The sequence below is a fragment of the Miniopterus natalensis genome, chromosome 5 (genome assembly GCF_054644295.1).
Source record: "Miniopterus natalensis isolate mMinNat1 chromosome 5, mMinNat1.hap1, whole genome shotgun sequence".
Lineage (NCBI taxonomy): Eukaryota > Metazoa > Chordata > Mammalia > Chiroptera > Miniopteridae > Miniopterus > Miniopterus natalensis.
In genome coordinates this window covers 5,566,647-5,594,278 of record NC_142085.1, presented here as the reverse complement: position 1 = coordinate 5,594,278, position 27,632 = coordinate 5,566,647, and the positions used below count along the sequence as shown (strand labels likewise).

General features: G+C 55.6%; 3 protein-coding genes across 3 annotated transcripts; 1 reads left to right on the top strand and 2 right to left on the bottom strand.

Moving 5' to 3' along the window:
• Positions 1 to 963: 963 nt before the first annotated feature.
• Positions 964 to 15,057, bottom strand: LOC107538990 (complement C4-A-like). The gene is made up of 41 exons (XM_016215353.2): positions 14,911 to 15,057; positions 14,631 to 14,829; positions 14,247 to 14,448; positions 14,014 to 14,084; positions 13,840 to 13,928; positions 13,574 to 13,656; positions 13,299 to 13,395; positions 13,078 to 13,183; positions 12,844 to 12,976; positions 12,288 to 12,403; positions 12,017 to 12,193; positions 11,687 to 11,872; positions 11,374 to 11,559; positions 11,125 to 11,283; positions 10,723 to 10,849; positions 10,501 to 10,575; positions 10,043 to 10,240; positions 9,843 to 9,954; positions 9,686 to 9,756; positions 9,312 to 9,451; positions 8,988 to 9,197; positions 8,683 to 8,734; positions 8,495 to 8,584; positions 8,173 to 8,382; positions 7,949 to 8,024; positions 7,613 to 7,769; positions 7,403 to 7,519; positions 7,127 to 7,298; positions 6,687 to 6,919; positions 6,445 to 6,612; positions 6,023 to 6,082; positions 5,066 to 5,159; positions 4,786 to 4,990; positions 4,608 to 4,698; positions 4,449 to 4,523; positions 3,048 to 3,150; positions 2,836 to 2,925; positions 2,663 to 2,761; positions 2,464 to 2,547; positions 2,080 to 2,212; positions 964 to 1,919 (listed from the first exon to the last, which is right to left on the bottom strand). The coding sequence occupies exons 1-41, from the start codon at positions 14,973 to 14,975 to the stop codon at positions 1,778 to 1,780; spliced, it is 5,253 nt and encodes a 1,750-aa protein (XP_016070839.2). The 5' UTR covers positions 14,976 to 15,057; the 3' UTR covers positions 964 to 1,777.
• Positions 15,058 to 15,616: 559 nt separating this feature from the next.
• WHR1 (winged helix repair factor 1) lies at positions 15,617 to 25,107 on the bottom strand. The gene is made up of 7 exons (XM_087817312.1): positions 25,002 to 25,107; positions 24,775 to 24,911; positions 17,732 to 17,827; positions 17,309 to 17,448; positions 16,427 to 16,524; positions 16,175 to 16,322; positions 15,617 to 15,971 (listed from the first exon to the last, which is right to left on the bottom strand). The coding sequence occupies exons 1-7, from the start codon at positions 25,105 to 25,107 to the stop codon at positions 15,926 to 15,928; spliced, it is 771 nt and encodes a 256-aa protein (XP_087673438.1). The 3' UTR covers positions 15,617 to 15,925.
• Positions 25,108 to 25,488: 381 nt separating this feature from the next.
• Positions 25,489 to 27,549, top strand: DXO (decapping exoribonuclease). Its single transcript, XM_016215330.2, has 6 exons — positions 25,489 to 26,088; positions 26,262 to 26,497; positions 26,583 to 26,802; positions 26,911 to 27,046; positions 27,172 to 27,266; positions 27,345 to 27,549. Exons 1-6 carry the CDS (start codon positions 25,733 to 25,735, stop codon positions 27,493 to 27,495), a joined length of 1,194 nt encoding a protein of 397 aa, XP_016070816.2. The 5' UTR covers positions 25,489 to 25,732; the 3' UTR covers positions 27,496 to 27,549.
• Positions 27,550 to 27,632: the final 83 nt, after the last annotated feature.

The window sequence follows — 27,632 nt, the reverse complement described above, 5'->3', positions numbered from 1 at the left end:
GAGGGGCATAGTTCCCTGAGAGGTTAGGGCCTCCTGGGGGTTAAGGGCTTGGAGGTGACACAAGGCCCATGCCTCCCTTAATTCCTCATCCCTGGCTCTGTGAACTGACACCAGCACCCAGGGGTGGAGGGTCCTCCCCTCAGAGCTTTGCCCAGAGAACAGGCTGTGCCGCTGGAGAGCCTGAGTTGAGGTCCCAGTTGTCCCACCCACTAGCGTGGAGAGTTAACTGTGGGGTTGGGTGGAAGAGCTCGGGCTCCACGCGGATCCATGCCAGGGATGGGAGAGCACTGGCTGGGGCTTCTGGGCTTGGGCAGCAAACACCGCCACCTCGCTCAGACTTAGGCTGGGTCTTGCCACAGCTGCTGCTGAATCCTTGGCTCTCATAAACGGGTTCATGCCATCGGCATGGTGCCAGCTTTGGGAAATGAGACTGATGGGCAAGCACAGGGCATGTAAACCGCAGCCCCAGGCAGCCTCTGAAGCACTGGGAATGGTCGGAGCTTCTTCAAGTTGTGTGGACCAGGAGGGGGACTCCATTTGAAAGGAGCGACTGAAAAACTGGCCTGCTTGTGAACATCTCTTCATAAACTGAGTCCAGTCTCATCTCTTCCAGCCCTCCACCCCCCCTCCACCCCCCAATCCAAATTCTGACAAATGAGTCACATGCAGGGCCCTGAATGTGCTGTCCTGCCCTGGCCATGGGCCTCTCGTAATTCTTTCTTTTGCCTCAAACACCCTCATCTAAACGCTCTTTTCCTGAATCCTCAGCCTTCAGAACCTAACTTGGGTGTCACCTCCTCCAGGAAGCCTTCCCTGCCCCCTTCTCCCGTTCCCCCAGGCTAGGTCAGATGCCCCAACCATGTGCCCACAGGACCACAGCTCCCCATCACTCCTCAGATGGGGACCTGGCATATAGAGCATGGAGTGAGGGTTCCACAAATTTCTTTTGAATGATTGAATGGCAGGCTGCTGGACTGTCTCAGAAAATTTCTCAATGGATTTCTAGGTCAGCCCTTAAGACCCAAGGGGTGTTATCAAATGGTGGGGAGCTGGGTAGGCAGGTGGAGAGGGTTGACCTCAGTAGAACAGTCTTCAGAGTACTAACAAACACAACAAAGGCAGCCTTTTGGCTTGTTTAAAGTCAGTACGGGGAAGGGAGCAACAACAGACCTGGGGATTATGCAACTCGGGATGTTTCCTAACACCACTGATAACAGGTCAAGGGTCAACAGGCTTTCAACAGACCAGGTCTCAGCTAAAAGCAATAGCCCCCAGACCTTCCAACTGTGCCAGGACAGAACGGGAGACACGGGCCAGACAGCTGCTTCTGAGGCAGAAGAGCCAGGTGTAAGCTGAGCACAGGCCCTGCCTGAGGCCGCAGTGCCTGGCCCACCGGCTACACCAGGCAGTGGGGTGCCCTGCAGGCACAGCGAAGGCAGGCCTTGGTGTGGACGCTGGGTCCTCAGGGTGCAGGCTGTTGGGTCACAAGTCTGTTCAGGTGGTCCTAGGACAGGCTGAGCTCCCAGTGAGTCATCTGGGAGGGGTGAGGCACCCAAGGGTCATCCGGCCTCTGAGAGCCTGAGATTACGCAAACCCTGGCCTGGGTGCCCAGGACCCAGAAGGCATCGGGGGAGGGGGCACGCTGTTGCTCTCAGTCCTGGAGACACATACTGACACTTGGCTGTTAAAAGGTCTTTATTGAGTCTCTGGCCCTGCCTTGAGGCTTATCCAGGCATCACCTATCCAGGCTCCTCCTGGGGGAAGGAGAGAGCAGCCCTCAAACCTGGCACCCCTGGGTGCCATACTCCTGCAGGAAGCTGCGGAGCTGGGCACAGGCTGCCCGCTGGCGGGTGCTCCGGCACAAGCGTTCAGAGGGCATCTCCTCAATCCAGCTGTTCGAGTCCAGCAGGTACTGGGGTCTGTGGGGACAAAGGGCAGTCAGTCAGGGTCAGGAAGATGGGCAGACAGGAGAGGAGAGCACGGGGCACCTGGCTTTGAGGGGCAGGGCCTAGGCACTGGGGATCCATTCCCTCACAAGGTGTGAGAACAGCAAGAGACCCAGGGACTCAGAGAACTCACTGTCCGTTGAGGTCATGGGTGGCCCCATCCAGACCCATGATCAAATATTCTTTTCCAGGTTCCAAGCGAAGGCGGCAAGAGGCTCGAACCAGAAAGTTTCGGGTCTGACCAGCAGTGGCTTTGGTGTCTTTGGCTGAGGGGAGATGGGTGCAAGAGCTGTCAGAGGGGCAGAGGAGGGGCAGGGCCAGCACTGGGCCAGGGGCGCTGCACACCCTCCCACTGAACCCTGCTGCTTTCCCGGGACAACAAGCCCAGAGCTTCTGAGAGGCAGGGGGGTCTATGCTCAGGCTCTTCTGAATTTTTACTGTTCCAGGCGGCCAGGCCCCAGACCCAGACCTCAGCTCCTCTACCCCCAAGCCTGTCCACCCGCCCGACCCTTCATACAGAAGTGCAGGACTTGGGTGACACTGGTCTCGAAGAGGCGGAAAGCAGCTCTGGAATCTTCTCTGAGAACCTTCACCTGGAAGCCTGAGGGAGTTTAGGGGAAGGAGAAGAAGGTGAGTTACCCGGGGCTGCCTGAGGGACTGAGAAGGGCAAGCTCACCCCAAGACCGTGAGGGCAGACCAGCAGGCAGGCGACTGACCGTAGTCCACTCGGGGGTAGTAGCAGGCGAACCGCATCCGGTAGCCATCCTCCTCCATCTGCCCGCGCTCCAGGGCGCGCCGCTGCCTCGGGCACTTCCCTGAAGCCAGGCGCAGTGAGACAAGGTCTGCCCAGCGGGCCCTTTCCCACCTGCCCCCAGGCCCCAGGCCTCACCCTCGGCACACTGGCAGACATCAGCGGAGCACAATGTGGACAAGAGTTTGCTCTTAGTCGGTGCTCCGTAAAACACAGAACACTTGTGCTCTGGAGAAAAGTAGAGAGGGAAGTTAGGGCATGTGCCACAGGACCTCCTGCCATACTCTACCGCCCCAGCTCCTGATGTCCCAAACCTCCCGGGTATCCCCCCCTTCCCCCAGAGTGCTCACCAGGGTTGTAGTAGTCGTACAGGGCCGCGCTGGCCGGCTGAACCAGCCCCACGGCCACCTCCTGCACAGCTCCAAAGCCCACGCACTCCCGAGAGGTGGGGACCTGCCATGGCGGGTGGGGGGAGGTCAGGGACCCACGCCCTGGGCCCTACAGGCCACTGTGTTACATTTCCTTGGCCTGTCTCTGATGCCCGCTGGTCTCATCTTCACTGTCCTTCACATTTTGTTACCTTCCGGCCACCAGAACTCTAAAAATTGCTCCCAAGGTCTCTGCTGACCTCACTGCCCAGATGGTGACCTCACCCAGTCTCTGGCCCCAAGCACCCCTGCAGTCTCACATCATGGACACACTCTCCATGAACTCTCCCTACGCTCAGGGTTAGCTCTGGGCCATTCCTGCCTGAGCTGGTTGTTTCTGATATTCCCTCTGCCTTCCTCTGTGCCCCTACGAGGATCTCAGCCACTCCCTGGTTTCACCAGCCCCCTCCAGGCTGATTTCCAAATAAAACTTTCAGCCATATTCCTCCAGTAGGATTTCTGCAAGATGTATAAATTCTCCAAATTCACTCTGCCTGCTCCCCAAACCCACTCACCCTCCTGACAGCTTCACTGTATCTCTGATACAACTATGACCTCCTTTATCTGCCACAACTAAGGGCAGCTGCTATTTTCTGGGACGCTGCTGCTCACATTCAGGCCCAGTGCCTCTTCTCATGGCCACGCTGTGCAGTGCAGCTGGCACCTGCCACCCTCCCCTCAGCTGGGCTGCTGCATGGTTGGCTCCATCTTTCCCACTGTGTTTAAACAGACTCCCCCGCCTGGCTTCCCAGCTAACAGGGTGTGGCCCCTTTGCACATACTGGGGAGGGGTCTTTCCTGACCCACACACCTGGCCAATGTGTTACTGTACAACCATGCCTTTTACACATGTTCTCCAAGAGGTTACAGTAAATGTTCCTAAGTTTTTGAGGCCATCAGAGGGTTAACTCTTTGTTTTAGCCACATAGGCTACAAAGATAAAAACAACTCATCTATCAACATCACTTTATAGAAGTAAAAAAAACTAGGAAGGTCAATAAAAAGGAAAAACCAAAGCAAATCCTCAGGTTAAATACATTCAGCTTTGTGACAGGCTCGCTCTCAGGCCGTCCCATGCTGACTGGCACTGGCCCCTCAAATCGCATTAGGGGCTCGGCCCCTGCCTGCCTGCAGGCATGGCTTCCCTGGTGTCCCCCCCACCTCACCCCCCGTAACTTGGCTCTGGCTCCCTCTTGTCCCATCTCCCTGCTCACGTAAGGTTCTCCCTGGGAGCACTGGCTGGCTTCAGTGCCTCCTGGGGAACTTCAGAATACATGCTCAGGAAGCAATACCATCCCTGCCCTGCGTCGTCTACCCTGCTCACCGAGTCGAAGTACAGCAGGACGTGGGGCCCCTCGGTCTCAAAGTGACTCACATAACGGTCAGAGAGGGAAGTCAGCTGCAAAGAAGAAGACGGTTGCAGGGCCCTGCAGCTGGCGGGGCTGTAGGGGTGGAACGGGGCTCCCTAGGGCTCAGGCCATACCTTTTCCAGGTCAGCTCGCAGGGCGTGGAAACCACTCAGGAGGGTGATGTCCGCGATGGCCATGCCCGACAGCCCCACCTTGCCGTTCCGCCTGCAGAGACATGCCCCGTGGTCGGGTGCCCCATCGCCGGCTACCAGAGCCCGCCTAGCCCAGCCTGGCCCAGCCCCTCAGACCCACCAGATGCACACGGTGTACTGCACCCTGGACTCCTGCTCATCGGCCACCTTGGGTGCCTCCCGTCTGCGGCGGCTCCTCCGCCCCTCAAACACCTGCAGGGGTGTCACGGGCTGGGAAAGGGCCCCCGGGTCGTCGCCAGCGGGACCCAGGCTCTCGGAGTACTCCTCATCCCCATAGTCCTCCTCGTAGTCCTCGCTGGCTGCCACTGCAGCAGGGTAGAACTGAGACTCGGCCCCTGGCACCAGCCCGAGGACCCCGTGCCTCCGACCCCAACACTCACTTGTGTACTCAACATGGCCCATGACCGTCACCTCAATCTGAAGATCCTGGCAGGTCGTGTTCTTCATGTCCAGGACATTGTAGGTGCGAAGGACCTGGCTCAGCAAGTTACACGGAGAGAACATGACACATTTGAGGCCACAGACCTCCCTCCAGAGCCACACCTAAGGGAATCTCCCTGGGCTAAGGGCTTTGAGGCCTTTGGCCCCTCCCCATCTCCTTCCTGACCGATCCGTAAATATGAATGGCCCGGTGTGGGCTGGACGGTGAGGCAGGGGCAGCAGGGCCTGCCCTGGGGACCCTACGCCGTGCAGCGGAGACTGCGATGGGAAGTCTGGGACAGGCCTCTGGCAGAGGCTTGAAGGAGGAGAATGAGTTTGCCTCATGGGAAAACAAGCAGGGGGAGGACATTCAAGGCAAGGAGCCCTGTAGGTGGGTACCCCAGTCAGGCCAGGGAGGTGGGCAGGGACCTGACCGTGTGCAGTGTGGAAGAGTCTGAAGGCTGTTCTGACCAGTGTCCTCAGAAGGTCAGTCTCACTGCACTGTGACAGGGCTCAGAGCGGGGAGACACAGGCGTGCATGGGAGAAGTCCAAGACTGTCTCAGCCCCGAGTCCAGTGAACAAGTGACGAGGGCCCCAGGCATTAGGGGACAGAGTAGTAGTTACTGGGGCCATAAGAGGGGGGAGTGGGGGTACTGAAGCACCTCCAGAGTGGCAGCTGGGGGGGAAGGAGGAAAAAGAGGCCTGTGGCTCAGGTGTGTGAGCCCAGCACTGAGGGTAAAGGAGCCAGTAGTGCCCAGGGAGGGTGGACACCAGAGTGAAAGGAGAGCACCCAGGACAGAGGGTGGAACACCAGCCCTGGGTGTCTTCCTCCTCTGACCCTGAGCTCTGCCCAAGGTCTCCCACTCAAGACCCCAGCACCTCCCTGCTGGCCAGGGCCAGTGCTGGGGGCTCTCACCTTCAAAGTTCCTTTGCTGTTTCCTCCCACCTTCACGTTAATCTTGCTGCTCACGTAAAACTTTCAGGAACAGAAAAGGGAAAGACATCAGGAGGGCACAGAGGACATGCTCGTGCTGTTCTCCCTGCCCCCCTAGAAACAAGTCCCCCTCCGCTCCCCACCTCATTTCCAGAGTTTACACCTTCACGGGCACTATTTCACCTCAGCCTCCCACCGCCCTGCTGAGGAAACCCTGTCCATATTATTTCCAGATGAGGAAAGTGAAGCTCTGAAGTCAGGCGGCTCCAGATCACTCAGCCAGGAAGTCTTTCCACAGGAGGTTCAGGCATAGTGCTGGGGATGCCCAGGGTGGGTGGCTGGGAAGTTCTGGCCCAGCAGAGCAGGCCCAGGTGTCATGGAACCCAGGTGAGGGTGTGGCTCACCTGCAGCTCCTCCTCTACCCCTGGAACCTGGTGGCTGTTCAGATGCAGCACGTGGGACTTGAACCCACTGCGGCCCATGGAGCTGAGGGTCACGTTGAGCTCCCTCCCCTCAGTGGTGTGGGAAGCGATCCAGTATGCAGACAGTGCATCCAGGCCAATCACCGTGTCCTGGGAGGGTGGATCAGGACTCAGGCGCTTGGTCTCAGGACCACCCACTCCCAGAACCCCAAGGCAGCCCCTACCTGGGTGCTGCGGAATCCCCCTCGGAAGCTGCCCTGGCGGGTGAGCCAGGCTGCAGCCTGGTCAGCCATCTCTGCCCTGCCCTCCCGGAGTAGCAGGTGCAGCAGGCCGTAGGCTGTAGTTTCAATCCACACGGCCGGGGCCTGGGGCACAGGGTCTGTAGGGCTGCGCGGAGCCGGGGTGGGCGACACGACATTGCTCTGAGAAGTGATGACCGAGCCCCAGTACAGGCTATCTGGAAAGGAAGAGAGGCACACAGTGGACAGGGGCCCTGGTGGTCCAGCTCCTGCTGCCCCATCAGGCCCTCCTGGCTGCCCCAGCCATCCCCACAGGTGCTTCAATTCCTTCTTGGGTCTTGGTTTAGTTTTCCCCTTGGGCACACTCAGAGGTCCCAAGGCCCCCCAAACCCCAGGATCAATGCCAGGACCCCCTGGACTCCCACCGCCTGTCTCTTGGGCCATGGCCATGAGGTTGTTGTGGGCCACATCCCGCAGGTCCTCAGGGGCCTTGGTCAGTGTCAGAGCGTAGGCCGTGATGGCGGCTGCATGGGCACCCAGGAGCCCAGCACTTGCTTTTGGCCCCAAAAATGAGTTTGCTTTTGAGATGGAAGTTTCCTAGAAGAAAGTGGGGAGTAAGGTCTGTGGGCTGAACACCTGGGGTCCTGAGGAGCAACGGGGAGAGCTGGGTGCCAGAAGGGCAGCCACGCAGGTATCCTTACCACTCTCTGCTTCAGCTGCGCTGCACTCTCATCCTGGAAGACGGCCAGCCCATGGTGAAGGGCGATGACCACAAAGGCAGTCAGGGCCACGGTCTCGTCATTTCCTACCAAGCCCCCCTGGTTGGTGCAAGGAGAAAAGATGTCAGCCAGGAAGGGGAAGGGCCAGGAGAATTCCCACCCACACTCTTAGGCCCAGCCTCCGGCCCGCACCTGCATGCCCCTGTGGATAACTGGACAGGAGTCCTGGAATGAACCATCGGCCTGCTGCTGAGACAGCAGCCAGGTGGCTGTCTCCTGCAGCTTTTCAGGTGAGTCGCCCACCTGTTCCTGGGCCAAACTCAGTACCTTCAGCACAAACGCTGTGAGCCTAGAGAGGAAGTGACAGCTGGGGATAGGGACTGGTCCCTATAGGAAACACAGGCCCACTCCCCCAGACACCGGGTTAGTCACCCTCCCATTCCCAGCAGCCCTCCCATTCCCAGCAGCCCTCCCGTCCCCAGCAGCCCTGCCACCTCTGAGACCCAGGACCACTCCTCCCCACCTCACCAGGTGCTACTTTCCCGATGTAGCCATGCCCCGTAGGAGCCATCTGATTTCCGGAACTGCTGTATCCGCATGTAGCCTTGGAGAGGAAAGGCGGCTGCTATCTGTGCCCAGGCCGTGCTCCCCATTCCCATTGGGTACCCCTCTCTTCCCCCCACTAGCCGCCTGGGCTGCCCATCTTCCATTAATTGCCCGGCCCCCACTCCTGCTTGCCCTGCTCCCAGAACCTTTCTGGATCAGATCCACAGCGTGGTCCTTGGTCTCTGGGGGCAGTTTGCTCCATTGCTCTGTCTTGTCCAGGTATTGGGAAGCGGCCAGTGTTGGGGACAAGATGGTCATGGTTTGTTCCCCGCAGCCCACCGGAAGCCTCAGGAGGGAGGCCACACCTCCTGGTGACAAGGCCCCCCCAGAGCCCAAAGTGTCCAGTGGCTCTGAGGCTACAGGGGAAGGAAAGGTTAAGGATAGAGAGCAGGTCTGGGGACCCAGGGTGGGGGGGTCATGGTATCAAACAGGTTTGGCCACTGGGAAGGGACTGGAGGACACTCCCACCTGTGACCCTGACAAGGCTGTTGTGATCTCCATCAGGGATAATATTGGGATCAGAGCTGCCAGGAATTTCCAAGGTCCGGCCTCGGTGGTCTGGGAGATGAGGTAAGTAGTCAGTCTGTCCCAATGTCCACATCTCCCTCCACTTACAACTGCCTGACACTGAGGGCCGGGGGCTGGGGGTCACTCACCCAGGGGGTTGAGTTCATAGACCATCTCCTCCATGTGGATGGCCCCTTCCTTCTGTCTCGAGGGAAATAGAGCTCTGAGAGGTCACCTATCACCTGGGACTGCAGCTGCCCCTCCCAGTGCAGACTCCCCAGGACTTGGAGTTTGAGCTCCAGAGACAGAGTTGGATCAGAATTGTAGAGGACATAAAGTGATCAAGGAGTTGGGTTTGGGTATTAGGCCTCTGGCCTGGCCAGCAGAGATGGTGCCAGGGGTGAGGGGTAAATCTGGGAGCGTAAGGATCTGGCTTCAGGGGTGCCCCATTCACCTCGATTTGTAGAATCTTAGACACTGCGTCCCCTACAGGGAACTCCAAGGACCCTCGAGCCACCACCTTCAGGGACACAGCAGCGGCCGCCGTGGGCACCACAGAGAAGGCAACAGGCCTGGCGGAGTGTGCAGGCACCAGCACCTGCTGGGCCAGCCCTCCACCCCCAGCCAGGCACAGCCCATCTACTGGGGAGACGTGGACGCTCATCTGGGGGCAGGAAGATGAGAATGGCCGGAGCCCAGGTCCAGTTAGGCTCTTCATCCCTTAGCTGCCCCGTTTCCCACACACCCCCTGTGCGCACAGGCTCCTGCAGGGCCTCACAGTCAGGTTCTTATCCAGGTAGTTGTAGAGGACAGGCCGTAGCTCAAGCTGCTCAAAGCGGCGAACAGAGATGGGCAGGCGGAGGTGCAGGTGAAATTCCCGGAACACCCGGAGCCGCACTGGTGTGGCCACACACAGGCCTGTGGAAGGAGAATGTGGGGAAAGGGAGAGATATCAGAGGCCTGGGGGCATCACAGGCCAGGGTCCCACTAGGGAGGGGCAGGGGTGACCCATCTCTGCCCAGCTCTCTGGCCTCTCAGCCCCGGAGCGGGCAGCGCAGACTTCCCCTGCTGTCTGCAACCCCTTCCTTGCAGTAAGAGAAAAGGGAGCTGGGTCGAGGGGGGATGGAAGAGGCTGGGGCATGGCCACTTCACCTGTTGTTTTGGACAGGCTCATGCCATGGATCTCCCATGTGGTCAGAGAGTCAGGAAGCATCAATGGCAATCTGTGGTGGGAAAGGTGAGCAGCCTGTCACAGCTGGGCTGGCCCCAGGCACTCCCCCAGACAGGCCGGCCCACCACACGCCCTCACTGGAGGAAGTGGTCCACGAGGTCCACTCTCCAGAGCCAGTTCTCCGGGAAGAAGCTGCGCACAGGAATGTCGTCTTCGTCTATCAGGTCCTCCTCCTGCAGGATCTCCAGAGCTGGGGGCCACAGTGGAGGGGGTGAAGAGGAGCCGCTATGCCCTCCCAGGTTCCTCCACCTGTCCTCCAGTCCCACCCAGTGGCTCACCTCGGGCAAGGCCAACCTGGCCCCTGACCCGGGTCTTCTTGCGCAGGCCCTCAGCGAACTGGCAGCAGGACAGGAAGGGCTCCCGGCAGGCCAGCTGCGGCACACGGGCCGCTCGCTGCTCACAGGAGAGGATCATGGGCAGCCGCGTCAGCCCATCCTGGCAGCAACGCTTGGCTACTGGGGAAGTGTACTGGCCCACTGCAGGGCCCCAGAGGGTGAGCACAGGGGACATACCTCCCAACTCTGACCTCCAGATACACAGGGCCCACCCTGGGAAACCAGGAACTCAAGAGAGGCCAGGGAGGAGCCTCCTGCTCAGCCACCACCAACTCTAGGACTTGGATCTCTGGCCCCGAATACCATGTACTGGTCCCTCGGGAGCAGAGCAGCCAGGACACAGACCCCTCCTCCTGACCCTTGGGCCCCAGTGGAGAGCTTCATCAGCACCCACAACTCACACTTCTCATTAACTGCCTTCTGGAAGTTCACACTTCGCTTTCTCCGGGTTTTCTTCTCCTTGGGACAACTCAGACCTGGTGAGAGCAGGACTGAAGCCAAGCTCTGGGGTATGCAGCTTCCCACCTCCCTTCCCTTCTCCCCCTCCTCCTATCTTACCCCTCCAGGCACCTCCTCCTCCCTTACCCTCCCACCTCCCACCCCACTTCCTCCTCTGGTCTCACTCTTTCTGACTGAGGTCCACTGGTTTCCATCAGAAAAGGCCAGACCAGCTGCCTCAAACACCTGCAGGGCACTGTCTCCGCCCCCAGGACCACAGCTGAGGTCATAGCTGTTCATGACTTCGAAGACCTGGTAAGAAAAAGTAAGGCTGTTGCAAAGACAAGACTGGCTAAGGAGTAGGATTGGCTGTGGGTGAGAGGGCAGGGGATGGATAAATATGAGAGACACAGACAGCAGGGAAATAAGACCACAGGGTCCACAGCTTGAGGGAGGCTGGGAGGGGCTGGCGGGCAGCCTAAGTGAGGTCCAGCAGCCGGGCCCCAGGCTCAGGGCTCCAGGCTCCGGGCAGCAGAAGAATGAATCACAGAGGACGAGGGAGGGCTGGGAGGAGGGTCTTAACAAACCTTGCCCATGTCCAGGGGCTTGTGGGACCTGCCACCCACGGCATACAGAGCGGTGTCCACAGCTCCCAGGGCCACCTGGGCCAGAGAATCTGTGCGCAGCTGGAGCTTCACTGTCTCCCCAGGGCGGTAGTCCTTGTGGCTGTCCACACTCAGCTCCAGCTAGCAGAGGCAGAGTTGGGGCACTGTGAGTGGGGAAAGCTTCTTTTCCTCTTTCTCTTAACTGCCACCCCATGTCTCCTGATGTGTTACCTTGCCTTCACAGGTCCCAGCCTGGACGAACACTCGCAGGGAGTTGGCCACTGGGACACCCCCATGATAGTAGAAGGCCACAAAGTAGAAGGAGGGTGCCAGGTGGTGGTTCACAAACACGGAAACCGAGGTCAGGGCGCTCCTGGGCTCTCGGCCCACAGACATGATCTGGCCCCGGGACAGGATCTGGGACAAGAATGGTTCCCTTTTCACTGTACATCCCCAGCCCCGAAACCACTCCTCACCCACGGGGTCCTTCCTGCCTGAGCCCTCCCTGCACCCTGCCCTCCTCTACAGCCCAGCTCATGCACACCAGGTAGTAGTAGTGAGAGAAGCTGGCCTCACTGACGCCCACGGCCCGCAGGTTCAGGCTAAAAGTGTCCCCAACTCGAGGGGGTTGAGGATCCAGCCGTTCAATGGACAGAAACCCGGAGCTTCCTGAGCGTGGGGCTCTCACAGTGAGCTTGGCTGTGGCTGGATGGGGGGAGCCTGCAGACACCTGAGGAAGGGGAGGGGGTGGGAACAGCAGGGTCAGTGGCAGGGACCCAGGCACCCAGCCTATCCCTCAACCTGGGCCCTGGGTGCTCAGGAGGCCAGCCTGCCCTTCTCTCCACCCCACGCTCCCCACGGGTCGGAGCCCCACCAAGAGCTGCACTTCCGAGGCGGCCTGAGGTACGACAATGGGAACAACAGCTTGGCCACTCCCGTCTGTGTTCTGCTGAAAGTCACGCACTTCAGAAGCAGACACAGGAGAGAACGTGGCAGCAACTTTGACAGGAATGCCAGGGGCTGGGGAGCCTGACATGTCTCGGACCAGGGCCTAGGTGGGGAGGGGCAGGTCAAAAAGAGTGGTCAGAGGGCCTTGGACCCTCCTGATGAACACCTTCCCCCACCCCTCCCTGCGCAGAAGAAACCTGCAGCAGAAAGGGGGCCCCAGGCACGAGGTGTCGCTTGGTGTGGCTCAGATCCAAGGAGAAGGGAGATGACACAAAACGCCAGGATGTGAGCTCTGCCTCCTCCATCTCTCCCCCTGCAAGACATGGGGCAGAGACAGGTGGAGGAGGGAGACCCAGGGAGAGGGGCTGGAGGGAGGGGAAGGGGCTCAAGTGCTGCCTGCCCACAAGTCAGTGAGCTCCTCGGGGCACAGGCCGTCTCCCCTTCATTTCTATGTTTGCCGAGCAACAGAGGACCCAGCACACAGATGGCACCTAACATGGGTCTGCTGGATGAATGGGTGGAAGTACAGACAAATGGACAGATGAGAAGGAAGAAAAACAGATTGGAGGAAGGTGCTGCTTCCCCAGAAACCACCCAGAAGCACAGTTGGACAGAGACAGTCTCCTGGGTCTTTCCTGGCTTTGGGCCCCAGGTGAGGGTAAGAAAGGTTGGAGGACGGGGTGGGTACTGGAGCATAGGGGTCAGCTCAGGTCAGAGGGTAGGGTCTGGGCCATAATCCCGCGAAGCCCTCACCTGGAGATTCAATGACGGCAGCTGCCACATAGAGGCGCAGCCCTGGGAGGTCAGGCAGGTGGATGCTAAGCTTCTCCAGGGCGCCCTGAACCTCAGCCTCTGAGAGGGAGATGTGGCACTGGCCCTCGGCCAGCTGCGGCAACAAAACAGGACCTAGGTGACTACCTGAGTCTCCCACCCACCTCTTCTCTCTCACATTCCTCACCCCCCACCCAACCCCACCCTCCCTCCTACCTTGGTCTGAGTCTCCAGCCCCCGAAGGAAAGTCTTGTCACCATTCTCATCCAGGAGCCCAAAGCGCACATACGCCACCCCTTGCACTGGCTTCCCATAGATGTACCTGTGGCCACAGAAAGATTGGGAAGAGGAAATGATGGGATGGTCAGTGAGGGAGGGGGTTGGGGGCGGGAGGGGAGTGACGTTTATACTGAAGGGGGAGCCCTGGGAGAAGTTACCTGGCCTGGATGTCTAACTGGATGTCACCAAGAATGCCAGGTGCTGTCAGGATGTAGGGCTCTCCAGGGATGATCTTTACTTCAAAGTTGGGAAGGACTGGCCCAGGGCAAAGGGGTAGGCAGGTCAGACTCTACTGGAAGGTCCTTTAAAGGACTCCCTCCTCAGGGCGGTGGCACCCATGTCTCCCAGTCCCTGTTCTGCTTCTACCACCTCTCCTTTCGCTCTCACTCCTTCAAGAAAGGAGCTGCTTGGTCCTCATGTCCCCAGCTCTTACCATATTTCTTCACCTCGAACTGGGTGCTTCTGTTGGATTCTAGGCCATCTGAGAATCTAGCTGAGATCTTCCAAGTCCCTGGCCTGAGGACAGACGGGGAGGGATTCAGCCCGCTTGTCCAACCAAGAAGGGCTTGTGAGAGCCAGCCACCCAGCTCCCTAGGAAAGGACTGGGGTAAACCAGAGGCTCGGGAGCTCAGGTCTGACACTGTGTTGGAGTGGGGAGCAGGGAACTGGGGGTTGGGGTGGTGTAGTGGGAGAGCTCACTCTGAGATGTCCGGGATCACAAAGTCATCCTGGAAGATGGATGAGGGAGCGTACACCTGCCTCTTCCGCACACGGAGGCCGTGAGAGTTCTGCAATGGGAGGAAAGGTGGTCATGGGTGAGAGGTCCAATCAGTGGCCCAAGCTGATCAGGGAGGTCAGGGGTCAGGGACTCACCTCCACAGTGACCGTAAGGCTGTCCGTGGATGGGCGCATCTTTTGATCCAGAGCAAAGACCCGGTACCGTACTGGAGTGGAGGGTGAGCCGCGAGAAGCATCCATGTGGGCAGGGAGTGAGGGAAGAACCAACATTCATCAGAACCTTCCTGAGCGACACTTTCAGGTCACCTCGCAGAGGGGGAAGAGGTTGGGAGGGAGTTCAAAGGAGAGGCCCTGAGGCTGAGACTCACCCCGCTGGCCAGGGTTATAAATGGGCTGGTCGGTCTGCAGAAAAAGGTGTCCCCGGCGAGAGGAAAAGAGCAGGTTGATGCCCTGAATGTCTACTTCCTTGGATAGAGTGCTCTTCAGCCATGGTGACTTGGCCACCAGCTGGACCTGGGGGCCTCCAAGGAGGCTTTTGAGGCCACAGCGCTCAGCATCTTTCGGGAGTATCTGTCAGGAGAGGCAGAGGGGAAGGGAGTGGGTCAGAGACAGAGCAGGAGAAAGCCAGAGAGGCTGAGACAGAAAAGGGAAGGAGGCCAGGAGAAGACAGACGTTTACAGAAGACTGAGGGGACGGGGGTGGGGTGGGGGGCAGGGTGCTAAGACCAGCAGGACCCAGTGGCGTCCAGCTACCTGGAGGCTGAGGAGAATGAAGTCTTTTTCCGAGGTGAGGAGGAAGTCCACCTTTGAGGAGCAGGAGAACTGAAGATGGTACGGGTTTCTCAGGAACACTGATCCTTTCACTTCCTGTCCCCGGGGAGCATCCTGGAGCTGCAGCCCCACTGACAGGGGGGCCCCCAGGTGAACCACGGAAGGAGAAAACAGGAGCAACCTGGGGAGAACAGGCAGGGTCAGCAATGGGCCTCCACTCGACCCTCCACCCCCACCCTGCTCAGCACCCTGCCTCCAGGACCTGGGTTTCTGCAGAGACAAGGCAAAGAAGCTGGATGCCCACATCAGCCCCCAGAGGAGCCTCATGGCTGGAAGACCCAAACGGGATCAGACCCTTCTGTCTGTCTGCTCCTTTCTGGTCAAATTCAGACTTGGAGCAGAGTTGACTCTGGACCTTGCTCCTCCCCTGGCCCAGCTAAGCCGGGAAACCACGTGACAGCCAAGAAATGCAACTGGCCCCAGGCCCAATGTTGGGGGTGGGGGGACACCCCAGACACCTGGGTCTCTGAAGAAATCATGCCCTAGAGATCCTGTCCCCCGTTAACCCCTCTCATCCCAGTGCCAGAGCACCTCCCCTACTGGGCATGTTGGGGGGGGGGGTTCAAGCTCAGTCTACCTGGGTAGAGGCCCTGCTTGGAGAAATAGGATCCTTTGTCCAAGCCAACAAACAAGGTGATAAGACACTAGCCTCTCACTGTAACCCCGCAAACACTGAACTACATTAGGCCTTTGCTTTCCCCAGGCCCTGACAGGAACTCGTGGTTTAGATGAGGCACACCCTCACCACCCCACAGGGAGAAAGGACCCCAACGCTTTTCTTCTCTGAACAAGGCCAAGTTTAGGCCCAACTGTGGCTTCATCATCACATTCAACAGGACACCAGGAAAGAGCACCAGCAGAAGTACTTTATTTGGCAGTTTCAACCCCTGCCCTCCCTCACCAGCCTCCTCAGAAGTCACACCCTCCTAACCCAAGACGGAACAGCAGCACCTTGCTGCAGGAGAGGCGGCAGTCATGGCCTTGGCACCACTCCTGGCTCTACTTCCACAGGACAAAGCAGCATGGCCTGAACCCCACCACTGGCTAGGAGCCCAGGTCAACAGCAGCAGTCACGTCTGACATCGTACGCCCACAAGTCCAACAGTCATCATCCTGGCCCAAGCTTTCCCAAGGTGACCCTGCCTCAGCCACCACCAGGCAACACTCCTGGGCCCCTTGCTCCGCTCTGGGGCGGTCTGCCATGGTGAATAGAATCCTCACGTCTCTGGCAGGCGCAGAAGGGTTCCAGAAGTGGTAGAGACACTGTGTGAGAGAAAGACACGGTTGGATCCAGACACGCAGGCCCAAGGTCTGGGGAGAACTCAGAACTTGGCCAGGGATGTTCCAGGTTCCAGAGGAGAGAGGAGCTGGGCTTCCCTAGTGAAGGAAGCAAGAATGGGGAGGAAACCCAAGTTTGCTCTGGAACACTGCTCTGTCAACTGCCAGAGGCTGGGGGCAAGACTCACCAGTCCACCAACTGGGCCCCAATGAGGTCGTGCACATGGTAGGCAAGGCCGAGTCTCACCGAGGCAGGCGCCTGCCGGCCCAGGAGCTCCGATAGGAGTAGCTCCCGGTACTTGGCCTTCCGGACCATGCCAAGGACAGACTGGCGCCCTGGAGGAGAAGTGGCACAGGAGTAGGGAGTAAGGCCTGCAGGCCAGAGGAGCCACTGAAAGGTGTTCCTAAGGGGCTGAGGGCTTGCCCTGCAGATAGGATACCTTTAACAAAACATTTAATGAATCTCCCAGCTCCAGGCACGGCCAGCCACCAACTCCCAGCATCTCGGACAGTGAGGACTCCGGAGTTTACCAGCTGCCTAAGTGGGTAGGAAGCCAAGAGAGATGAGGCCTTGGCTTTGAGAATCCTGTCTCCTCCCTGCCTGCTAATGTTTGAAAACATGGGCAACCAGGCAAAAGGACCAGATAACAGACACCCCCTCCCCTGCCCCTGCCCAGCAGTTCTCTAGTCCCATTTGCCTACCCAACTGCCCTCCCCCAACTCTCTTTTCCTGCTACTTATTCCCTAAAACCAGTCTTGGAAGCCCTCCCTGACCACAAGGCCTGGCACATGTTCAGTACCCCCCACCAGGGAGAAATTACGGTCTTCTTTCTGTGATCCTGCCACTGCCTACGCACACACCTCAGCACAGCTCCTCCACATCTACCACAAAGAAGCCCACAAAATGCCTTCACATATACCATGCGTTACAAAGCAGGGAGCCCGAGCCAGGACAGCCCCTGCAGACACCTCCTCTCACCCACGCTGGCTGTGCTCCTGTGAGCGCTTCAGCTCCCGCCACGCCCGTGCTCAGTCTCAGCACGGTTCACCTCGGGCATTCGTGGTCCCTACCAGGCCTCTACATGCATCTGATTAGCCACCCAGGTAGCCTGAATCTTAGTCCAGGGCCCTTTCCTAGGCCCCAGGTAAGACAGGCCTCCTCTCTTGGGGGAAGGATACAAATTTAGATCATTTTACTTAAAAAAAAAAAAAAAAAAAAAAAGAGTCAACCTTTTGGGCAGGTTCAGCCAAAGGAAAAGGACAAAGCTGGGTGGGAGGCGGGGGTGCCAGGCGGTTGCTCTGACTGGTCCCCCAAATCTCACGTGATCTCTGTGTCCCTGAAGCCAAAGGTCTGTGTCATTTGGTGCTGCTGAAAGCTAAGGTCCCCACAGGCTGGAAGCACCAAAGTCAGAAACTTCTGCACAGCCCCAGCATAAGGTCGGCCAGTGCAGGCCTTGAGGACCTGGAACCAGAGACGAAAGGCTGGTCTGGCCCTTCCCTCACCCCCCGGGGACCTCCTCCCCAGGACACTTCTCTGCACATGGGAGGCAGGGCCCTTCTCAGTTCTTCCCACCTCTCATGCCTTTCCCCTTCCTCCCTCCCCTCTCCCTCCTATGACTACTTACCAAAGCCCTCTGCCCTCTGTGAGGTGTGGAGTGGGAAAACTGCCTCTTTTCTTTTTATTTCCTTTCCCCAGTTTCCCTGCCTCCCCCCTTCCACCTCCCCCCAACAACAGTCCAACGCACTCTGGCCCTGTAGTCCTCGGTGAGAATAATCCCATGGGCATCCAGGTCGAAGCCGAGCTGGACGACTCTGATCTCCCCCTGTTCCTGAAGTTCTTTCTGTCTCCAAAAGATGGGAGTGAAAAGAAGGGTGTCAGGGTAAGATGCTCTCTCTGCCACACTATGGGCACTCTGCCCACATTGCAGAGTTTTTCTCTAAGTAAAGGGAAAACTGTGGGGAGAGAATCAGGTGAATCACCAAATAGTCTTTTCCAATCGGTTACCCACCCTCCCATCCACCTACCTTCTCTGTGTGTCAAACTATCAGTATACATTTTTAAAGACCAATCGTATGTCAGACACTAAGAGAAAATAGTGATTAAGACATGGACCCTGCCCTCAAGGAATTAAGAGTCTAGACTTTGGGTAGAGAAAAGTGGGGAAGAATATGGGATAAAATGTTCAAAACAAATAAAAATCAACCAGGACTAGTGTTTCCAAAAACACAGCAAGAACCAATTCACCTACTGAAAATTAAAATGCTAGCCCGGCCAGGTGTGGCTCAGCGGTTGAGCGTCGACCTAGGATCCAGGCGATGTGGGTTCGATTCCTGGTCAGGGCACATGCCCAGGTTGTGGGCTCGATCAATGACTCTCTCATCATTGATGTTTCTATCTCTGTCTCTCCCTCTCCCTTCCTCTCTCTGAAATCAATAAAGATATGTTTAAAAAATAATAATAATAATAATAAAATGCTAGATAAAATATTGTTTTTAAAACTGTTGGAGAGATTAAAAATGGCGGCGGGTTGAATGGAAGCAACACTGACACTCTCCCGGGGCCAAACTGGAATGACAACTAAAACATAGAAAAATCTACCCTGAATAATCAACTGCACCTGAAGACGAGCTGGAGAGCACCCCCATAACCAAGGAGGAAAAGGGGAGTTCCCATAGAGACGTGTAGAGGCGAGAGACGACAGGCAGAAGCTGAAGGTCCGGAGGGATATCTCAGCTGTGGGGGGTTCCCACTGAGGCCTCTGGGGCCTAAACCCCTGGCGGGGCTCCCCAGCCCAGAGCACCAGAACCGAGAAAGGTGCCCACATAACATCTGGCTGCGAAAAGCAGTCGGGTTTCTGTCTGCCAGGGAGAGGCAGCTGGAACTGCAGGCACGTTCTTAAAGGGCCAACACAAAGTTTCTGTGCAGCCACTCACCTCGGGCTCTGGCGGAGGGAGGGCAGAGTAGACTAGAGCTGTGTGGGGAGAATCTAGGGTTGTGGGCTCTGAAGATAAAGCTCAGAGGGCACCCCTCTAGATTCCCATACCGAGTCATTCCCCCATACTGCAGAGGCAGACATTTACCTTCCAAGCGGCTTTTGCCTGAGGGGGAAGCAATTGCCCCAACCTGCTGGAAAACCTCTTGCCCAACCCCGTGGAGTTTCTACAGCCTGAGGCTCATTAAGGAATCAGATTAATCAGCCTGCAGGCAGAGGCAGACTCCAGAGTGCTTTGAGTCTTTGCCTGATCTGCTTCTGGAACCCGGCCTTGGAAAAGCAGACTTTGGTGTGCATCTTAGTCCTGCCCAAATGGACCCAGCCCCAACAGAGGGGACCTCAAGCCTTGGGTTGCTGAGAGCTCCAAATAGGGTCACAAACAGAGTCTGACAATGGCCTGCATGAGAGATCTTCCAAAAAGACTGAGGGTCCTAGCCTGCCTACCTAATGCATAGAAACAAACCCAAATAGGCAGCCAAAATGTAGAGACAAAAAAACAAGCCCCAAATGAAAGAACAAGAGAAGTCTCCAGAAAAAGAGCTAAATGAAATGGAGATAAGCAATCTATCAGATATAGAGTTCAGAATACTGATTGTAAGGATGCTCAACAGCATGAGAAAAGATATGGAAACTATGAAGGAAACTGAGAATGACACAGCAGAAATAAAGAATACATTGGAAGGGCCCAGCTGGCATGGCTCAGTTGTTGAACATCGACCTGTGATCCAGGAGATAGTGGTTTGATTCCCGGTCAGGGCACATGCCTGTGTTGCTTGCAGGAGGTGGCCGATCAATGACTCTCTCTCATCACTGATGCTGCTATCTCTCTCTCCCTCTCCCTTCCTCTCTCTCTCTGAAACCAATAGAAATATATTTTTAAAAAAAGAACATACTGGAAGGAATAAACAGCAGATTAGAGGAAGGTGAGCACTGGATCAGTGAATTAGAACACAGAGTAGGAAAAAAATCAGTGAGACATCCAAAAAGAAAAACTATTAAAAAACAGGAGGCCTGGCTGAGTGTGGCTCAGCGGTCGAGTGTTGACCTATGATCCAGGAGATTGTGGTTTGATTCCCGGTGAGGGCACATACTTTGGTTTCGGGCTCAATCTCTAGCTGGGGAGACCTGCAGGAGGCAGCCTATCAGTGACTCTCTCATCACTGTTTCTATCTGTCTCTGAAATCAATGAAGATATATTTTAAACACACACACATACACACACACACACACAAAAAACAGGACAGTCTAAGGGAACTGTGGTACAACATGAAACATAACAATATTCACGTCATTGGAGTGCCAGAGGAGGTTGAAAGTGAGCAGGGGTTAGAGAACCTGTTTGAAGAAATAATGGTAGAAAACTTCCCTAACCTGGTGAAGGAAAAAGTCACACAAGTTCAGGAGGCACAGAGAGTCCCAAGCAAGAAGAATCCAGAGGCCCACACCCAGACACATCATAATTAAAATGCCAAAAATTCAAGACAAAGAGAGAATATTAAAGGCAAGTGAAAAGCAATGTTACCTACAAAGGAGCTCCCATAAGGCTGTCAGCTGACTGATCAGAAACTCTACAGGCCAGAAGGGAATGGCATTAAGTATTCAATGTAATGAAAAGCAAGGATCTGAAACCAAGCCTACCCTATCCAGCAAGGATATCATTCAAAATAGATGGTGAAATTAAGAGCTTCCCAGACAAAAAAAGGCTAAAGGAGTTTATCACCACCAAACCAGCATGACAGGAAATGTTAAAGGCACTGCTGTAATAATAAGAAGAAATAGAGAGAGAAACATAGGCATAAAGAATTAAAATGGCGCCCGACCGGGCGTGGCTCAGTGGTTGAGCGTTGACCTAGGATCCAGGCCATCAGGGTTCGATTCCTGGTCAGGGCACATGCCCAGGTTGTGGGCTCAATCAGTGACTCTCTCATCATTGATGTTTCTATCTCTCTCTCTCCCCCTCTCCTTTCCTCTCTCTGAAATCAATAAAGACATATTTAAAAAAAAAAAATTTAAATGGCAATAAATAAGGGCCTATCAATAACAACCTTAAGGACTTTAAGGGAGAGATCAACAGCAATACAGCCATAGTTGTGGACTTTAACACCCCACTGACTTCACTGGATAGATCTTCCAGACAAAAGTCAATACTATCTAACCCAACAACTTAAAAATATTAGAAAGTGCCCCTCTGAAGCAGTCTGGACCAGGGCTTTTGTTTGCTGGGAGTTTTTCTTATTACTGCTTCAATTTCATCAGTTGTTAATGGCCTGTTCAAGTTTTCTGATTCTTCCTCATTCAGTTTTACATGATCTCACTCGTACGTGGAATCTAATAAACAAAATAGACTGAGGAACAAAACAGATCCAGAGACATAGAAGCATGGAACAGATGCATGAATCTCAGTGGGAAGGCGGGGGTGGGAGAGTGGGTGGGGAGAGATTAATCAAAGAACTTATATGCATATATGCATAACCCATGGACACAGACAATAGTGTGGTGAAGACCTGGGGGGGGGGGGGCGCAGATGTGGGCTGGAAGTTACCAATGGGGAGGAAAAGGGGGTATCTGTTACACTTTCAACAATAAAGATAAATCAAAACACACACACACACACACACACACACAGAAAACCTGTTAAGCATCAAAGAGCTCACAAGATAATATGTGAACAAAAGAATTCACAGAAGTGGTTAAAGCATCAGCCTGCACACTGAAGGGTCACCAGTTCAATTCCAGGTCAAGGGCATATACCTGGGTTGCAGGTTCAATCCCGGAAGGAGGCAACCAATCAATGTGTCTCTCTCACATCCATGTTTCTCTCTTTCTCTCTCTCTCCCTCCCTCCCTTCCACTCTCTCTAAAAATAAATGGGAGACCGTCTGGCATAGCTCAGTAGTTGAGTATTGACCTTTGATCCAGGAGAATGCGGTTTGATTTCCGGTCAGGGCTCAATCCCCAGTAGGGGGAAGGCAGGAGGCAACCAATCATTGACTCTCTCAACCTTGATGTTTCTCTCTCTCCCTCCCTCCCCCCCCCCCGTCCCCTTCCCATCTTCTCTCTGAAATCAATAAAGACATACAGGATTTTTTTTTTTTTAAATCAACAGGAAAAAAATATCCTCAGGTGAGGATTAACAAAAGAAAAAGTAGCAGTAATTGGGAGATGAAGGGCATTTGATGATTTAGGCAAATCTGTCCAACACAGTCAAAAATAACTGGGCACACAAGGAAACAAAATTCAAAAGAATTCCCTCTCCCTTCCTCTCTCTGAAATCAATGAAGATTTATTTAGGGGGGAAAAAACAAACTGTTTATAATGCTGAAATAAATAAAAGCCAAGACAGAATTTTTTAGCAGGAAATTATAAAAACTGACATAATTTGTTTGAAAAATATCTAAATAGAAATTCTAAAACTGGCAAGTGCAATTAAGGAATCAATGGATGGATTTAATGGATTAAGGCACAGCTGAATAAAAAGCTACTAATCTGTAAGACAGATGAAAAAACTAAGCAGAATATAATAAAGACAGTAAAAAAGATTAAAAATGCAGTCAAGAGGCTAAAAGACTTAAAGGATACAAACAGAAGGTCCAATATATGTTTAATTTAAGTCCCAGGAGGTATGAAAAGAGATGAGATAGGGGGAATATTTGAGACAGTAATATATCCACAATCACAAAAGTATATTAACCTAACTCATTAACTTATAGAACAAAGAGACAAAATAACTGGTGAGGAACTAGGAGACTTCAATAGTAACTCCAGTTACTAAGAAATTAATAACTGAATAATGTATATTCTTTTCAAATATACATACAATATTTAGCAAAACTGACCACACAACACGTCTCAACAAGTTTCAAATGACTGAAATTATATTTTATGTTCTCTGGCCACAATATCATTTATGCCAGAAATCAGTAACAATAAGAAAATGCTTAGAAATTAAGACATACGTTACTAACCCACCCAATGAATCAAAGAAAAAAAACCACAGGGCAAATTAGAAGACATTTTGAAATGAACGACAATGAAAATATATATCAAAACTTGGGAGACAGATAATAAATATCAATACTTGGTGGAAAACTACAGCCTGCCATGCATTAGGTATATGCTTTGTAAACATTCTTTAAATTGTGCATGTGCATGTTTACATTTTCTTTTGTACCAATTTTTAAAGTTCTTTTCCAAATTTAGACTAACAGCAGATTAAAAACAACAAACAAGGCCCAGCCGGGCGTAGCTCAGCAGTTGAGCGTCAACCTAGGATCCAGGCTATTGGGGTTCGATTCCTGGTCAGGGCACATGCCCGGGTTGTAGGCTCGATCTCCAGTCGGGGGCGTGGAGGAGGCAGCCGATCAATGACTTTCATTCACTGATGTTTCTCTCTCTCCCTCTTCTTTCCTCTCTATGAAATCAATAAAGATATATTAAAAAACAAAAACAACAAATATGGTATAAGGAGTGGTTGAACCTGACTCCCTTCCTCATAGACGAGCTGATCCTCCCTCTTCTTCCTGACAGGTTGCCACTATTAACGTTCTACCTGCTAAACCCAATGGACAGATTCGGGATATTATTTTTCTTGACCTCTTCACAGACCACTGTCCTGAATCATGGGTCTAAAATCGCCAAATACTCCACCTTGTTGAAAATCTCTACTTTCACAATAGGCCTCTTCCAACTCTGGCTATTCCTTCTCAGCCTCTTTCACAGACTCATCTTCCTCTGCTTTTCCCTTACATCAGTTTATCTTAAATTTTAAGCCACATTAAGACTCACTGGGGCAGTAATTCAAAAATGTAGATTCCCAGGTCCTATCCCAAGAGATCTTAATTCATTATCTGAGTATTTCTGAAGCAGCCCAAATAATTCTGATACAGGTAGAACTCAGGACACACTCTGAGAAACACTGCCTTAAATGTTGGTATCTCCCAGCACTGTGGATTTGGCTCTATTATCTTTCACTGTAAACCTGGGGTCCTTAACCTTGGGCCTCAGAAGATCTGTGAAACACCCTCCCCCCAAAACTGTACATATACCTTTGTGTATATGGCATGTATGCATTTTTCCCACACGATCTCACCCACACCCACAGACTGAACCATTCCTCACATCTCCGTTAACGTCCAGTTCTGTATCCCTGGCCCAGAATTTTCTCCAGTCCCTGACCTGCAACTGTCTACTACACACTTACCTCTGGACACTCCACAAGCACCTCCAACTCAACTTGTACAAAATTAAACATATCGTTTATGCCCAACAAACCAATGTGCTCCTACTCTGTCCAGTCCACCAACCAACCACAGTCTGTCGTCCCGAAAGTCTGAGCGTTATCTGGGATTTCTCCCTCCTGCCACTCCGCACATCCCTCACCCTCACCCAACCCCTCCCTTCCGACTACACCGCCCTGACTTAGGCCTTCACCTGTTCTCAGCTGCAGGATCTTCGAACTGATCTCCCTGCCCCCTCACTACCTCCAACCCAGCACACGGCCCCCCAGGCTGACGTGCTCCGGGCTCCTCGCCTTCGGTGTACAGAGGAAACACTGATGCACAAGGCCTGCAGTACTCCCGGCGCCGTGGGCTCGAAGCGAGCCCAAAGACTCAGTTTCCCCAACAGCGTCGCTCTTCCGCTCCACCGCCCGGCTGGCTCCCGCCCGCCCGAGGGCTATTCGCGGGTCCGTCGGGTCGCGGACGCGGCGGCGCCGCCCTGAGGACCCGCCCACTGAACCGCAGGGGGGCTGGCGGAACGGGAGTCGGGGGGCTTCGGGCGCGGCCCCGCGGTCCTCACCAGCTGCCGGTCCGCCGCCGTCCGGTCGGGCACGAGGCTGTACACCTGGCTCCGGAGCGCGATGGGCGGCAGCGCGTCCTCAAACAGGCCTCGCGGGAACAGCCGCAGCAGCTGCGCGAGCGCCGCGCGCGCCGACCCTGCCGGGGAGGCTGGTCAGCGGCGCAGCCGCGCACCTGGGTGGCGGGCAAGGCCGGGGCTGGGTCCCGAGCCGCCCGCCGCCTGCTCACCTGCCTCTGCCCTCAGAGGATCCGCCTCCGCCTCCGCCCGCCCTCGCTCGCGCCGCCTCTTCAGGCCCAAGGGCTCCGGCCCCAGGCGCGACCTCTTCCGGCTCATGGCCGGGGCCGGGGCCGGGGCCGGGGTCGAAGCCGGGCGGGGGCCGGGGCCGGGCAGGGACCCGGAGAGACCACGAAAACGGACGCTTCCGGCGCGCAGCAGTGACGCCCTCGGAGGCCAGTCGGCGAGCGCCAATGGGACGCTGCGGCGACGAAAAAGCCGTCCGGGTCGCCGCGCGGGGCGGTGCCACGCAGACTCCCGCTCCTCCGCGGCCGGGCGGGGCTGCAGGGACCGACGTCCTGCTGCGGGGGTTTGCCCGCCGCTGTCGCGGAGTGACTGCGTCATCAGAGCCGAAACCCCCGTCGCATCCCGCTCGGACTTGGGGTGTACCTGCCGGGCCCGCGTAGCGCTGCGGAGGGCGAGGTAGAGGTTGGCGGGCGCAGAGGTAACCGTATCCGTGATCTCAGCCAGTCACCCTTCTTGACCTCACCGCCTTGGGCGGACCGGGGGCTGGGGAGTCGAGGGGAAGGGTCGTGGGTGCCCGGGCGTGGTTCTCTTTGGCGCGCCGGGGCCTTGTCTTTCAAGGCCGGAGCCTGGCCGTCAGAGGCTCGCTCAGCCCTGCGCCCTAGTCCCCGTTCTCCAGGCCGCCTCTGTAGAAGGCGAACTTTCCCCCACTCAGGATCTCATGGAGCCGAGAGGGATCAAGAGAGGCGCTGGGAAGACAGAAGTAGCTGAACCTCGGAACAAACTCCCCTGCCCAGCACCCTCGCTGCCCACAGATCCGGCCCTCTACTCTGGGCCCTTTCCTTTTTACCGGCGCCCATCCCAAATGGGCTGCTTCTCCCTGGACGCCCAACGCCAGTACCATGGAGATGCCCAAGCCTTGCGCTACTACAGCCCACCCCCCACCAACGGTCAGGGCCCCAACTTTGACCTCAGAAACGGATACCCCGATCGATACCAGCCCCGGGACGAGGAGGTCCGGGAGGGCCTGGACCATCTGCTGCGGTGGCTCCTGGAGCACCGAGGACAGCTGGAGGGGTGAGCAGAGAAGAGCACACAAGTAGATGGAGAGACCTGTACCTGCTCCTAAAATTAAGGACGCCAAAGCTAGAGGGCATTCATTCCTTAGGAGGAACTTGGGCTATTCTTTAGGAGAGCCATCTGAGCTAATGCTTGTGTCAGACCTTCAGCTTCTAACTCCTCTTTCTCAGGGGTCCAGGCTGGCTGGCAGGGGCCATAGTGACGTGGCGGGGGCACCTGACAAAACTGCTGACAACACCGTATGAGCGGCAGGAGGGCTGGCAGCTGGCGGCCACCAGGTTCCAGGGGACACTGTACCTGAGTGAGGTAGAGACACCGGCTGCTCGGGCTCAAAGACTTGCCCAGCCACCCCTCCTCCGGGAGCTTAAGTACATGGGGTACAAGTTTGAGCAGTACATGTGTGCAGGTGAGAGCTGCCCCTGCTCTGTAGCTCCCTCCCCTTTCCCCAGAGACAGAGCAGCCACCCCTGTTGCTGCTTCTCTCCTATACAGACAAACCTGGAGGCTCCCCAGATCCCTCTGGGGAAGTCAACACCAACGTGGCCTTCTGCTCTGTGCTACGCAGCCGCCTGGGAAACCACCCTCTGCTCTTCTCAGGAGAAGTAGACTGCACAGACCCCCAGGCCCCATCCCCACAGCCCCCCACCTGCTATGTGGAGCTCAAGACCTCCAAGGAGATGCACAGCCCTGGCCAATGGAGGAGCTTCTACAGGTTCAGGAGGGGGGTGGGCAGAATGAGAGCTTAGAACTGACAGCTGGGAAAGGAACTTGGGGGAAGAGAGGAGGCGGCGTTCCACTGATGGCTCATCTTTCCTTACAGACACAAGCTCCTGAAATGGTGGGCTCAGTCATTCCTCCTGGGGGTCCCAAATGTTGTTGCTGGCTTCCGTAACCCGGAGGGCTTCGTCTGTTCCCTCAAGACCTTTCCCACCATGCAGATGTTTGAACACGTCAGGGTAAGGCAGTCCCAGCACCCACCTGTACCCCCATGCCAAGACCCCAGGTCCCGTGTCCAGGGCTGTGTGTCCCCTCTCCCACTCCTGTCCTCACTTGTCTCTGCCTTCTCCTCGGCCCTCCCCAGAATGACCGTGATGGCTGGAACCCTTCCGTGTGCATGAACTTCTGTGCCGCTTTCCTTAGCTTCACCCAAAACACAGTTGTCCAGGATGACCCCAGGTGAGGCATTCAGCTCTGCCCCTCCCCTCTGGGTCCCAGAGGCCGAGCTTCCAGCTAGTGACTCCATCTTCCCCTCAGACTCGTCCACCTCTTCTCCTGGGAGCCTGGTGGCCCAGTCACTGTGTCTGTACATCGAGATGCGCCCCATGCCTTCCTGCCCACATGGTACGTGGAAGCCATGACTCAGGAGCTCCCATCGCCCCCCAAGACACCATCCCCTAAGGACTAATACTTCAGGAGGGCTGGTCCTGTCTTTGTGCAGTTAAAGGCATCTTTCTAGGTGGTTCTCCTGCTGTGTCTTTGAGCTGAGTTACCCTGCCCAGCACCTCAAGTACACACAGGTGGTTTGCTGTTTTATTATTACTT

Excerpts from the sequence above, each read along its gene's own strand:
- LOC107538990 (XM_016215353.2), bottom strand. The coding sequence starts at position 14,975 with ATGAGGCTCCTCTGGGGGCTGATGTGGGCATCCAGCTTCTTTGCCTTG. Across the intron at positions 14,085-14,246 it reads TTATAACCCTGGCCAGCGGG|TACGGTACCGGGTCTTTGCT; the intron begins GTGAGTCTCAGC and ends CCTCCACTCCAG. Across the intron at positions 6,613-6,686 it reads GGGGATTCCGCAGCACCCAG|GACACGGTGATTGGCCTGGA; the intron begins GTAGGGGCTGCC and ends CCACCCTCCCAG.
- WHR1 (XM_087817312.1), bottom strand. The coding sequence starts at position 25,107 with ATGAGCCGGAAGAGGTCGCGCCTGGGGCCGGAGCCCTTGGGCCTGAAG. Across the intron at positions 17,449-17,731 it reads CCGAGGACTACAGGGCCAGA|GTCCTCAAGGCCTGCACTGG; the intron begins GTGCGTTGGACT and ends CTCTGGTTCCAG. Across the intron at positions 16,323-16,426 it reads CATTAAATGTTTTGTTAAAG|GGCGCCAGTCTGTCCTTGGC; the intron begins GTATCCTATCTG and ends CTTCTCCTCCAG.
- DXO (XM_016215330.2), top strand. The coding sequence starts at position 25,733 with ATGGAGCCGAGAGGGATCAAGAGAGGCGCTGGGAAGACAGAAGTAGCT. Across the intron at positions 26,498-26,582 it reads TGAGCAGTACATGTGTGCAG|ACAAACCTGGAGGCTCCCCA; the intron begins GTGAGAGCTGCC and ends TCTCCTATACAG. Across the intron at positions 26,803-26,910 it reads CAATGGAGGAGCTTCTACAG|ACACAAGCTCCTGAAATGGT; the intron begins GTTCAGGAGGGG and ends CTTTCCTTACAG.